Source organism: Idiotropiscis lumnitzeri, chromosome 12, assembly GCF_059441095.1.
Source record: "Idiotropiscis lumnitzeri isolate Australia: NSW breed Sydney's pygmy pipehorse chromosome 12, RoL_Ilum_1.0, whole genome shotgun sequence".
Taxonomy (NCBI): Eukaryota; Metazoa; Chordata; class Actinopteri; order Syngnathiformes; family Syngnathidae; genus Idiotropiscis; species Idiotropiscis lumnitzeri.
In genome coordinates, this window is record NC_142402.1 from 6,452,414 (window position 1) to 6,465,375 (window position 12,962).

Below are 12,962 nucleotides of genomic sequence, written 5' to 3' on the forward strand. Positions count from 1 at the left end.
AGCCCATCAGGTTTGAATAATACTACTAAAAATACTATAACAATAACATATGTAATAGAATTCGTAATAATGCTGAATGAAGCAACGAGTGGAATTTAAAAATGAAAATATCTCTAAACTGTGCAAAAAGTATAAACTTTTTTTTTTAATGAATCAAAAATATATTTAGCGACGCAAAAAGACAGCTCTCATCAAAATTTGCTGTTGACTGATGTAATATACTTTCTGCTTTTGGACGTGCTAGCGTCTGTTTGCGCGTCTAATGTATGTCAATAGCATCAAACACGTTAAAAAATACTCACAATCTGTTGCAATGAGTTAAATTGGTACCAGAAATGATGTATTACCTCATTATTTGCTCCAGTTAACCAAGTTTTGGTGAAGCGATCAAAGCACCATATGTCATTTAATGAGCCATTTGCTGTGATCTCAGGATATGCAGGTCCATGTGAACATAAACTGGCACAAATCATTATCATTATTTCCACATATGGTGCAGATGCAACAAATTTGAGCTTATGACAACATAAAAGACCAACAATAACAAAATAATGATAATGACAAGTATGTAAAACTGCAGGATGAGTATAAATGTTCCCATGAAGCTTTGTGACGCCTCATCGCCGGGCGCCTTGCATTGACGGCGGGGGAGCGCAGTTTGAAGCAAAGACTTTGATTGGACAGACTGCCTTCGTATAGTGATTACTGTAATAGTTAAATTTCGTATCAATTCAAATCTCTTTTGCAGAACTGGCTCACTGGTAAATGTGTTCAGATAAAACGCTGAACAAAATGGACTTTCCACACAAGAGTTTGCTAGTAGAGCTATTCCTTGGTCTTTAATAGTCACTACTTCGGATGACATGTCCACCTTGAAAAGCCCTAGCTCCGAGCTTTAGAATATATCTTTTATAAAAACCCAAGTTAACACAATTTTAAAGAATGAGGTTGTTTTTGTTCCAGATGGCATCCCACTCGCTTGGAATCAACGAAAGCTGGAAGCTTATACACCTCCATGTATTCCACCGGAATTATGTCTTGAGCTGCCGTGTGTTGTTTGTAAAATCTCACACGTGGGGACTGACCAATAGTATCGCGTCATGTCTCTGTTTTCAGCCCTAACCCAAGTGGAAAGTCCACCCTCCAGCGGCACACCTGCCATGAATTTAGCATTAGCATAATTTAAAAGGACTCATAAGCCTGTGACCAGTGTCATATTATTTCTCATCTTGCTTAAGACTTTGTCTCAAGTGTTGAATTTTCTAGACATTCTCTCTTGTTCTTGCCATGTATTTGCTCATTTAATTTTTGTATTTTTCTCATATGTACCCTTTAGTTATTTAAAGATTAGTCTCTGGTTTTGGTATCTAGGGTTTGGTATTAAGGGCTCAATTAGAAAATGTAGGCACTGTAAGTCCGGGATGTCAAACAAATTTTTAAATATTTAATTATTGATTTTTTGTCAGAGGCAAAATAGGTACGGGTTCCGTCAAAGGACCGTCATAACTTGAAAGGATTTACCGTACTTGCTTGTCTTATCACATTATGAAATTTTCATAACAAATGAATGATAACTCACTTTAAAATCAGAGGTCAAGGATAAAAGTTGACCAGGTTTGTTTAAAAAGGGATGTGGTTACAAAAAAGATACAATATCTGAAGATTTTGATTTATAACGTGAACATATGAACTTTTGGGAGAGTTTAGAAAGAATCATGTAAGTCGTTGGACACATAAAATGATGTGGGGGGGCCGAATCTAGCCCTCAAGCCTCAGTTTGACACCTGCACTGTACTCGACTTGCCAAGTAAACATTTTACATTTCCGATTATTTTCACTATATTATTGATAAACAGGCTGATGTGTGGAGCAGATATTTGTCAACAATAAAAAAAAAAAGATTGTAGTAAAAAATACAAAGGTGAAAATTTAGCGGTTGCACATGTAAGAGTAGATGCAAGATTTACTTGTCTCCAATTTTAGCAGCAAAATGCCACCATTTGGGAGAATCCTGTAGTCCTTGCATTGCCTTTGAGACTGTATTTATCAGACAATACTAAATAAATAAAATCTTGGTAGCTTTTTATGCACTTCACTAAATAAAAGGACAACACAAATGGTAACACAAACTCATGATAATGTCAGACTTCATTTATTGCAATAGACTACACAAGTAGTCAAAGCTCATAATGCAGTTAGAGCTTCTTGCTGGTTCTCTTGAGCACGACGGACCCAGCTGCGGAAGTCTAGAAAGAGAGAACGTAAGTATGTTACCCAGACAGGAACTTTTACATTTGATAGTTCATCCACATTTTCGAAATCGCTGGAGCCTATCACAATTGATTTTGAGAAACAGGATACGCCCTAGATTCGCTGTTAACCAATCAACAATCACTCATTTGCACGTTTACGTCGACAGAGAATATCAAAACTCCTAGAGTACATGTTTTTTGGAATATAAGGAAGAAAAACCATGCAAGCACGAGAACTCCAGACCACCTGACCCAAGATTTAAAACCGAACTTCTTGATTGTGAGTTGCACATGGTACACTGTGCTACCCAAACCCATATGTATTTTATTTTGGGAAAACCAGAATTTGTTGGCCAAAGCATTACAGTAAATGCTCTTGCACAATCTAAGGACATCCGATCAAAGAAAAATCTTAATTTGCAGTGCAAAATTCAATGTAAAGTGCAGTATAAATTCAACAATATGTTCATTCTTGTGGTTAAAAAATTACGTCACTGCAACATAACAGGTGATTACATCATTTTGTTTATGTAGCTGGATGGGTAGAACAAATTTGAAAATGATCCATAAAAAAAGAGCTAATAAAGTAGTCAGTGAGAATGTGAAGTCATTTTAACTGTTTTCCTTATTTCATACGACATATTTTTAAAATCTACGATAGCAAACATTTCACGACATGAATAAAATGGGTGTGGTTACCTCAACGAGTTTTCCTCCACTGATCTCAGAGGTGTGGTGGTAGTTGGGGAAGTTAACACTCAGCTTGCCTCCCTCCATGTTCACTGTGGCCTGAAAGCATGCCCCTTGTACTTATTTAATGGGCCAAGCAATAAACATGCCTTTTCTATCCTACCTTGAACTTCTTTCCTCCAATGGTCTCCATGTCGCATTCCTTGCCAATTGTGAATTTGTTGGTGACTTTAGCGTTTGTGGGATAGACCTGAGTCCAGGAATAGTCGTTTCCATCCTGGGTCACCTCTGTGATCAGCTTGTAGTCGCGGCCCTTCTCAATGACGTCAGCCGGGATACCTGGAGAGGGAGCGAGGCAGAATGTGGTCAGTACCCAGGTTTGAGTCAGACATTTTTCAAGGCCAGAAATATGACTCCAGTTTTACCAAGAAGTTTGCAAAACTCATCATAGCCCTCCTGGGTTTCAGTTTCCCATCGTCCTGCGAAGGCCATCTTGTTGGAGGTGGTGAGGCAAGCTGAGGGAAAAGCAAGGTGCCAAGAGCAAGACGGCTTTCTTCTTATATACAGCCCACCTCTCGTCGCCTCCCAATCATCGCTGAGAAAGATGCCTGCAGTCAGCGATCAAGGATGCGCGAACGTTTATGGAGGAAAATGCTGAGTTGGTGGCTCACCGCTAGGTCAATGAACTCTCCTATAATGGCTCATTGTCACAGGTTGTAGTTCTATGCCGTGCATTGTGACATCAGATCATTTCCTTTGTTTTAAAATTTGGGTCATTTACGTTGAAGCACTTTCTTATCTATATGAGGGAAAGTATAATAAAGTGGATTATTGAAACCCTGATTTATTGTCACATATTTTCTAATGCACAGAGAATACAATATTTTATTTCCCATCACTTAACTCAGTCCTTGATGCGACAACATATTCTCATTGTTGCATTAAAATTGTAATTGACGCACTCTTAGAATGTGCAATATACATTTGTCAGAATTAATAGCTTCCAATCTCTGTTGAGGCCCGGTATGACTTGACAGCCCTTACACAAAGTCAGCTGTGATTCAACTCCCAATGGTGCTGAACAGGATAAGCAATATAGAAAAAGGCTTGATTGAAAATACTTAGAAACATTAATAGCATAAAAGGTGACTTGTGGACTTGAAGCCCCCGAGGCTTGCGTTTGTGAATTTGTTAAAGTGCTTGCTGAAGCACTCAGATTCAGTCTCGCTCAATACCGCCATTTCAAAGACCAATGATAGTGTTTCTATAACATGAAAAGTCAGTGTGCGTGGCCTTGAAGCTCTTTATTGATACATAAAACATCACGTTGGGCAACGTCCTATAAAAGACACCCACTATCTTTATCTCTCTTGCTGGCTTTTCTGATCTCACACACTCTCTCATACAGGAAGCCAGCGCTTTAAAGTGCACACAAGCACATTTATACACAAAAGAACATCTAACTGAGTTTTTCCATGAACTGATCAATTTTACTGGGGTGATCTGGGTCATGAAAGTGCTCCGGTGGACACCATAACCTTCTTGCCTCTGACGGAGAGGAGTGGATTTCCTTTACAACTTGCTGAATGTATTTTTTTTCCACTTTCATTAATTTGAACGTAAAATGTCTATTTCATTTTTCATCATACATTTCTCAATGCACATATAAAATAGCCATTATCCTAACCCAATCACACATGTTTTAAAGCTAACAATAAAATTACCACATATTACATTTATTTACAACTGTATAAAAAAATGGACTGAAATACTGATGCATCAATAATGTGAATAATAAATGTTTGTCATGTTTGAGTGGTTTGTGGTGGTTGTGTGCAGCCAGAAGGTGGACCCAAGTGTGCGGAATCAGGTGAGGAAGGCAATGAGTTCAAAGGAAATGTAAATAAAATGTGTAGAGCAGCATGAACTGAAATACAAAGTACAAAGAAATGTGGAATATGTGGAATCACCACCCTGGATGACATGAACTACGGCATTGAATAGGTGAGATAGGACAATGGTCACAGTGAATGGGAAGAAGGAACTGAATACAAAGAGACTGAGAAGACAATGAGGCATACTCGGAGAGGCTGAGAAGAAAACAGAGGAAAACCTATCACAAAAATAGGGAACTGAATTTGTATGAATGACAAAATACATTCATCCATCAATTATCTAAGCCGCTTCTCCTCACAAGGATCGCTTGAGCGTATCCCAACAGCCTTCGGGCAGTAGGCGGTTTACACCCTGAACTGGTTTCCACCCAATCGTAGGGCACACAAAGACGAACAACCATCCGCGCTCACACTCATACTTCGGCATAATTTAGAGCGTTCAATTAACCGACCATGCATGTTTTGGGGACGTGGGAGGAAAACGGAGAATAACCACGCAGGCACGGGGAGCACATGCAAAGCATAGTAATTCACAGAATGCCGAATTACTCTACTTTGATAGTCTATATTATATTGGTGGACCCATATATGCTGTAATGGTCCATTGATATCTATGCAGTTTAAGTTCAGAGTCACATACCTACTGTGTTGTTTGCACTAGGCTCTAAAATAAAATGTAATTATTGGAACTCAACAGCTGTACGCAGCTGTGTCACAAATGAGTGCGCCCAGGAAAAGTAAAAACAACCTTTCTCTTTGGGAGGCAAATGCTTGGAAGGTCGCGAAGTTCACCTTAAGATTCGTCTTGAAATGATCCGGTCATCTCTGTCATGTGCGACGTTTTGTAACTTTCATCGTGTGAGAAATGGTTAGGAAAGTGTTTGCGAAAGACAGATGGCGACTATTTGGGACAGTAATGTGACATTAGTGACTATTTCCCAAACCAATCCACAGTTTTCTGCTAAAATGTATTTTCATAATACGGAAATGAATTATGCATAACTTGTAAAATTTAAAACAAAAATCACTTTTATGCAGAATGGCATTTGTCTTCAATTTTTCCACTCTCTTTTGTGATTTGTATCCCTAAAATTATCCCAAAAAACGTTAAAACAGGCGACAACTCATCGCCTTATTCTTTGTGCCGTTTCCTCCTGCCTGAAATTATGATGAATGTGGAGAATCGGTGTTGATATCTCACTGAACGGTGAATGCTCTACTCACGAATAGGTCGATATATTGGAATTATGGTCACATGATCCAGCATTGGCGAATCAAAAAGAACTGTGGCGACATGACTTGCGACTGTTTACAAATGCTTACTAATGTTTTGCAAACACTTTCCACATGTTCGAAATTTCCTCGTGGTTTGCTTCAAGTAAAACTGTTTGCAAACACCTTTGTGACTTTTTACAAACGCTAACGAAACCCCAAATTTACTAAGTTCGAAAAAAAATTTCCGCACTGTGAGATACAGCAATAGCAGTTTATTTATTTTAAGTCCAAAATAAGTTGGACTCTACATAAATCTGCAGTCTATTCTTTCAAGGTCAAACCTGATCGTATATTACACATGAATAGCGACCAAAGTCTATTGGTGGGCATTATAACCCTTTAGTTACTCTTTAAAAGTGCTGCACAGTTTAAACTTTTTGCCTACTAGGCAATCAGTAACTCAGACGTCTCGGCTGTTGCCGAATGTCCAATCACATGCTGATGAAGTCATGCTGTACTCTCCCCTCTCCTCTTTGAAGTCACGCAGCTTTGCACCGAGTGGAAGAGAAAACGAAGGTGACAAAGAGATGAGGAGAAGGCAAGAATGTGAACAAAATGAACAAGAAGTTCAAGAAGAACAAAAGATGGCAAGAGAGAGGGAAGAAAATATTTTCAAGACAGATACATATAGATGCCTTTTATCTGCAGCTCGAAAAGAGTGGGTTGTGATGGAGGAATTAAAAGAAGGGATGCCTTGAAATGCAAATGAATCTGCTGCTAATCAAAGCAATAAGATTAGCCTTCCAAATTGAGAAGAAAGGCTCCATTATCTAGGCCGAGTGTCATGTTTAATAACGTGGAACGGCATGGTAATTCACCACTGATGCAACTGGAGCCTTCCAGTGTGTGCGTGTGTTTGTGTGTAAGTGTGTGAGAGAGTTGGCTTTTTTTTTTTTTTTTTTTTGTGTAAAAGGAAGACAAAAAAGATATAACTCAGTAACACGTCTCCAAGTGCACAAGTGTGTGTCCGTGGCGATTTTCTGTGGATGTGATTTTTTTTAATTCAGTGTTTGTGCCAAGCTTTCATTTTAGGGTTTAGTAGTTTTAGTCAAGTTCATACGCAATCTAGTCAAGTTTTAGTTGACTAAAGGTCAAGAGCATTTTAGTCTTATTTTAGTCAGAATTGTTCATGACTTGTTTTAGTTGATGAATACTGACATACGTGTGTACTTTTAGTCAAAAATAAGTGATGACATTTTAGCACAGGTGGCAAACCCAGGTTTCCAAGTTTGGCCTTAGCCACAGGTGCGTCTACTCAACCGGTGGGTAAAAGCGCTCTCTTTTACTTTCTGGACTTGGATTTAACAGCTCTGCATTTTTGACAAAAGCAACATTTTCCTTTATCCAAACCCAATTATTACTTTATAGTCCCAACAATGCATCCATTTCAGTCACAATTTGAATTGTTATGTTCTACAACATATTTATTTTCCCAACTAATTACACTCAAAAAAAGTTTTTGTTGAATTTACTCAAATTCCATTTCGTCAAGTGGTTGCACATAATAAAAGCATCTGGATCCAAATACATTTCTTAAGTAGATGTACAGTCTACTTAAAAAATGTATCCGGATGTTTTTATTTTGTGCTGCCAATTGATAAAATAAAATTGAGTAAATCAAATGAGTCATTTTTTCAGTGTATGTTAGAATGACACATGGATCATTTAAATAAAATAGCATCACACTGCTACAAAAAAATGTATTTTCATTGTGTCTTGTTGAAGATATTTATATTTATATTAATATTTCATTGAACACTAAAATAATGCAGTTGAAAGAGGGGGAATAAAAACGAATATTAACTTGCCTAACTTTAATGGAAGCTAATTTCAAAGGGAGTGGCCGAGAACAGAAAAAGCTTGATCCGTAGTCACTGGACCGCTGACCTGAGGCACCAGGCAGGTACAAAGAGGTGGAGGAGCTCAGAGAAGTAAAGCAGTGCATGAGAACATATAATGATTTAAAGACAAACAAAAAAGTCAAAAATGGACAGGGAGCCAGTTAACGGAGGCCGGAATTGGAGTTGTGTACTTCCTCCTTTGAGCTACAGCAGCATTTCGAAAAGAAAAAAAAAAGAAGTGAATTGCAGTAATCCAGCCGAGATGTAACAAAGACATGGATAATCATGTCAACAGCATTATTATTTTTGTGACGCTAGCATCGCTTGCACCCGATTGCAGATTGTCCTGGTGCATTTGCAACTAACAGTGTGTATAGTGTTATGATTTCCAGTACTTGCCTCACTTCTGTGTAGGTAGTGTGGTATGTGCATGCAGCAACTGTTATGCACTTTTCAGCACTGACAATTTGAAATAATGATAATTTTTTTAATTAAGGGATGGAAATGAATTTGTAATTTAAATATTATTTTTCGATTACTAAAAAAAAATCGACACATTAATCGAAAATTAATTAAAACTATTTTTACATGTATTTTTCAATTTGTATGACGGTTAAGATTTTATCTAAAATGTTTCATGGTTTTCTTAGGGGGATATTCTAGAAAATTGTCTGAATACAAACAGACTGTAGGCGGCCTGCAGACCCATCAAGTGTGAAACTACCAAGTAACTGTTCAACCGTGTTAACTAACCGTGGATCGGTTTACATAATACCGGATTATAATACTATCGTGTTGAAGGCAAGCTAGGAGATTCACCGAGTTTTGTCGGCTGTGCAGATGAGCGCTAGTATCTGATAAACGGCACATACTTGACTGCTCAGCAAAGATGATGACGTCAACACACATTACTTGATTAGTGTAAATTGGTGGCTTGGTGACTTGTTTGGTAGCCTCCACGGGCAAAACTAGAAACCATGATGCCTTATAGAGGTTTGGGAGTGCTTCGCAGTCATTTATTAAAAATTGTGAGCTCAAAATACAGCCGCTTTGAGCGGTGCACGAATCGTCATGGTGACGCATTCCATAATCAGCATTGGTCCAGCATTGAATGGGTCTGGTGACCAGTTGATTGCTTGCATGAAACAGGGAAGCCCGCTCAAAACGGGCTGTTTCCAGCAACACAGAAAATATCAAGTGTAAGATCGTTCTTTATCCTTGGTGTAGTTTGATAAACGTATGCCACAAACATTTGAAGACATCTGAGAAATGTTTTTGAACGTGAAAAAAATTACGTCTTTATGATGATGACTGTATTTTCATAACATAATAGAAAAAAATATTTTAAAATCCAAATAAATCAGAGGCTGTTGGAGGGGGACAACTAAGGTTGTAATTGGATGAAACTTGACTCTCCAATAATTCAGATATGGGCCCTAAAGCATGATTAGGATCATATTAATTCCCTTGTCCTTTGTTAATATACCGTTTCTCTTGCAATTATGGGCAGTACTCACACAGCACTTTGTCCAAAGAAATGCAACAAGACCAGACAAAGTACATCCAGGCTATAGCAGAACCAAACAGATAAATTGAAAGTGATCTGTTTCTGAGTGCAAAATGGCTCATGAGGCAAGCCACCAATCATATATGCTAATATAGCAGTCTATCATATCTAATTTGCCCGTGACAATTGATGGCTGAAAATACTTCACATGGCAGCACCTTTCACTTTGAAAGCTGCTTTCGTTACACAAGCAACAAGCCCGTATATCCATTAAAGGCCGAGACAGAAATAGGCCACAGAAGCTGCCAACAGTGAGCATTCTGTTGTTGTTATCGCTACCGTTTCTCAATCCATCCTGACAGCCCTCTTCCCCTTTGAGGACGGAAGCAGCAGTCACTGTTAAGCATGAAGCCCCCCCCCCTCTTTCAGGCCCGCCTCCGCCCCTCATCCGGGGAGCCAAATTATGCCTACATTAATATTGCATATTACACACGACTCACAGAGAAGCCACATGTGTATCAACCCTTTGTCTTCGTGTCAAATGAAATATGCTCGGCAATCATCAGAGGTTGAGCGCGAGCCAACGAGAGGAGGGGTGACAGCAGGAGGGGAGGGCGACAAGGGTGAAGGCTGGAAACGAAAGGGAAGGATATAAGGAAGGAGGAGAAGGGCTGCATGGAGACAAGTGGGCTCTTAAGGGGTAAAATAATGGATGATGGGATGAGAGGAAGGACGAGTGTAATAGAAGTGCGGTAAAAGAGAGAAGGGGAGAGCAATGAGGAGCCATACAAAACGACGTACAGTGGAATAGTTGAAAAAGGTTGAAAACAGTTGAACCCATAAAGGTTAGCGTGGCTTCAAACGGGCCCAAGGGGGACCAGGACTTGTGATGACGCGCGTGATGACGCGTTCATCTTGAAAGTGAAGTGCAGCCAGCTAACAGTAATGTTAGCGCTTCTGATTCACTTGCTTCTTGCGATTGTCGACAATGAATACACAGAAGAATGGCCAGACAGCTGGTCAAACGACCAAATAAGGTTTTAAATATATTTGTTAATTAATTAAGTTAATGATCTGCTGCCAGGCAGCACGGTAGAAGACTGGTTAGCATGTCCGCCTCACAGTACAGCGCTGCAGGGTTCGATTCCAGCTTCGGCCTTCCATATCAGCTAACATTTTGAGCCACATCAAAACTCAAAGGCTGTCACACCATCATCCCGGAAGGGGGATTCCCCCTTCTGCGGCCCCTTCTCAAGGTTTAAAAATTTTTCTACATTTTTTTTTCCATTTTTTCTCTCTCCTGTGGGTTTAAAACTAATATTTGTCAACCGTGGACATATGAAGCCATTTAAGAGTCGTAAATTTTACTCCACTTGACTCAACGCAGCAAAAGCAGCAGCACAATAAGTTGGATGTCAGCATTAAATCAATATGCCGAAACTGTTTAAGTCTTTACACTCTATTTCATTATGTTATTACTCTGTGTTGTGTTAAAGTCCAATATTATGGAGTTATTTCTTATTAAAATAGAAACACAAACAAGTTCTTTTTAGTGGGATGAAATGTATTAATAGCATTTCCATTCACTTCATTGGTGAAAGATGCTTTGATATATGAACGTTTTGCGTTACTAACATGGTCACAGAACTAATGAAATGCATATCTCAATTCACCACCACTGTATTTTGCACATTTCAGAAGCGCTGGGAGTGCCAAACCCACACCATTAATTCAATAGAAATTATAGACCTCCAAAATAAAACACCTTCAAGAGTTTATATTAGGATCCACCAAGAGCTTTTGCATGTTAATCAACCCCCCAACACACACACGCACATGCACCTACATTTGAGAATGAGCAACTAGCAGGTTGGCTGAGTGATTAACACTAGTTCATCTGTGGTTGAGTGTGCTCCTGACGTAGTGAGATTGCCGCAGCCTCTTGTTCACCCTCGTTGAACGAAACAACACAGTGGCTCACCTTCGAGCGCACTTGTCAGCCTCTTGTTGCCAAACCTCTCTCACTATCGGTAATTATGTCTGCATGCATGTGTGCATGTTCCAGTTTGAAAGTGTGTATCTCTCGCCCTCTCACTGGCTCTCATGTTAGCAGTGTCAGCTTGCAAGCACTTATCACCTCATTCAAACCTGATTATTAATTATAGCCTGTCTGTTTCTGACCAAACACGGTTGCCAAGGAGACAGACACAACATCATTCATTAAGCACCAGCCAAGAAAATAAAAAGTTCCTCATATCTCAGTGTTAAACTGCATCTTTTTCTCTGTACGTGTCTGGAACATTTTAACTCCTCAATTCAAGTGTTCAAGAGGTCTTTCTCTAGTGAACCTGCTTGCCTTCATATGAAAAGTAAAACAACACGTTATAATGAACCCCAACATCTGGCTATGAAAGCGTAAAGTGATCAAAGTGAGGGTGCCAGAAAGTCAGTCATGCCTGAGTTGCACAGAGGCACTCAGCATTGATCAGCCTGGAGCAGCGCCTGCAGCAAGGCTCTCTTTAAATGGGCCTCTTTTTGCTTGCATGCGTCGGTGTGTGTGTGTGTGTGCGTGTGTGCGTGCGTCTGTGTATTGACCATTTAGACACTTGTGCTACGATAAAACACATATTATACACTTTCATGCAGCTGAAAATATGTTGCACAGGTGTTTCCTGTGAAATGTTAGCATTGGCTGTACAGTGTACTGTACATACTGAGTGTGTTATAAGTCACATACCCACTTTGCAGAAATTGTGTAAAATACTAAATGTACAAATATGACTCACCAAACTCCATTCTGATATGCAACCTAATAATCAGGTGCACAGCCAAGGCCACCCCATAATCCCTAAAAATTCATTCAATTTAACCTAACATTGCTTATATTGGACGGGTGATAGGGTCAACTGATACAAATGAGTAATTTTGGTTAATTTGTAAAAAAAAAGAAAAATAAATAAATAAAATTACACAATCCATCCATTACCGTGTCTCCTCACTGCGGTCAGAAGGCGGGGGACACCCTGGACTGGTTGCCAGCCCATCGCAGAGCACACATCGACAAACAACCATACACGCTCACACACATACCTAGGGGAAATTTAGAGTGACCAATCAACCTGCCATGCATGTTTTTGGAATGTGGGAGGAAACCCACACAGGTACGGGGCGAACATGCAAATTCCACACAGAAAGGCCGGAGCCGGGATCAAACACACGACCTCTGCACTGTGAGGCCATTGTGCTTACCAGTCGCACCACCGAGCCACCTCAAAAAATGGTTCATTTTCACTAGTTCCGGTCAGGGGTTCAGTGGTTTATTAAATGAAATGTATGAATTAATATTTATGTAAGTTAAAATGTATTAAATTAATTGCAATTAATTGTAAATTAATATAGTTATTTTCTATGTCTTCCTTCAATGTGCATGCAATATACATGTATTTTTGCTATATATGAGCCCAGTGAATATTAGCGGGGGTAGACAGTGAATATGCATTTG

The 12,962-nt window shown here is 39.3% G+C and overlaps 1 protein-coding gene across 1 annotated transcript; it reads right to left on the reverse strand.

Moving 5' to 3' along the window:
* Positions 1–2,195: 2,195 nt before the first annotated feature.
* LOC148325634 (gastrotropin-like) lies at positions 2,196–3,504 on the reverse strand. Its single transcript, XM_088311438.1, has 4 exons — positions 3,368–3,504; positions 3,106–3,281; positions 2,952–3,041; positions 2,196–2,246 (listed from the first exon to the last, which is right to left on the reverse strand). The coding sequence occupies exons 1-4, from the start codon at positions 3,432–3,434 to the stop codon at positions 2,196–2,198; spliced, it is 384 nt and encodes a 127-aa protein (XP_088167564.1). The 5' UTR covers positions 3,435–3,504.
* Positions 3,505–12,962: the final 9,458 nt, after the last annotated feature.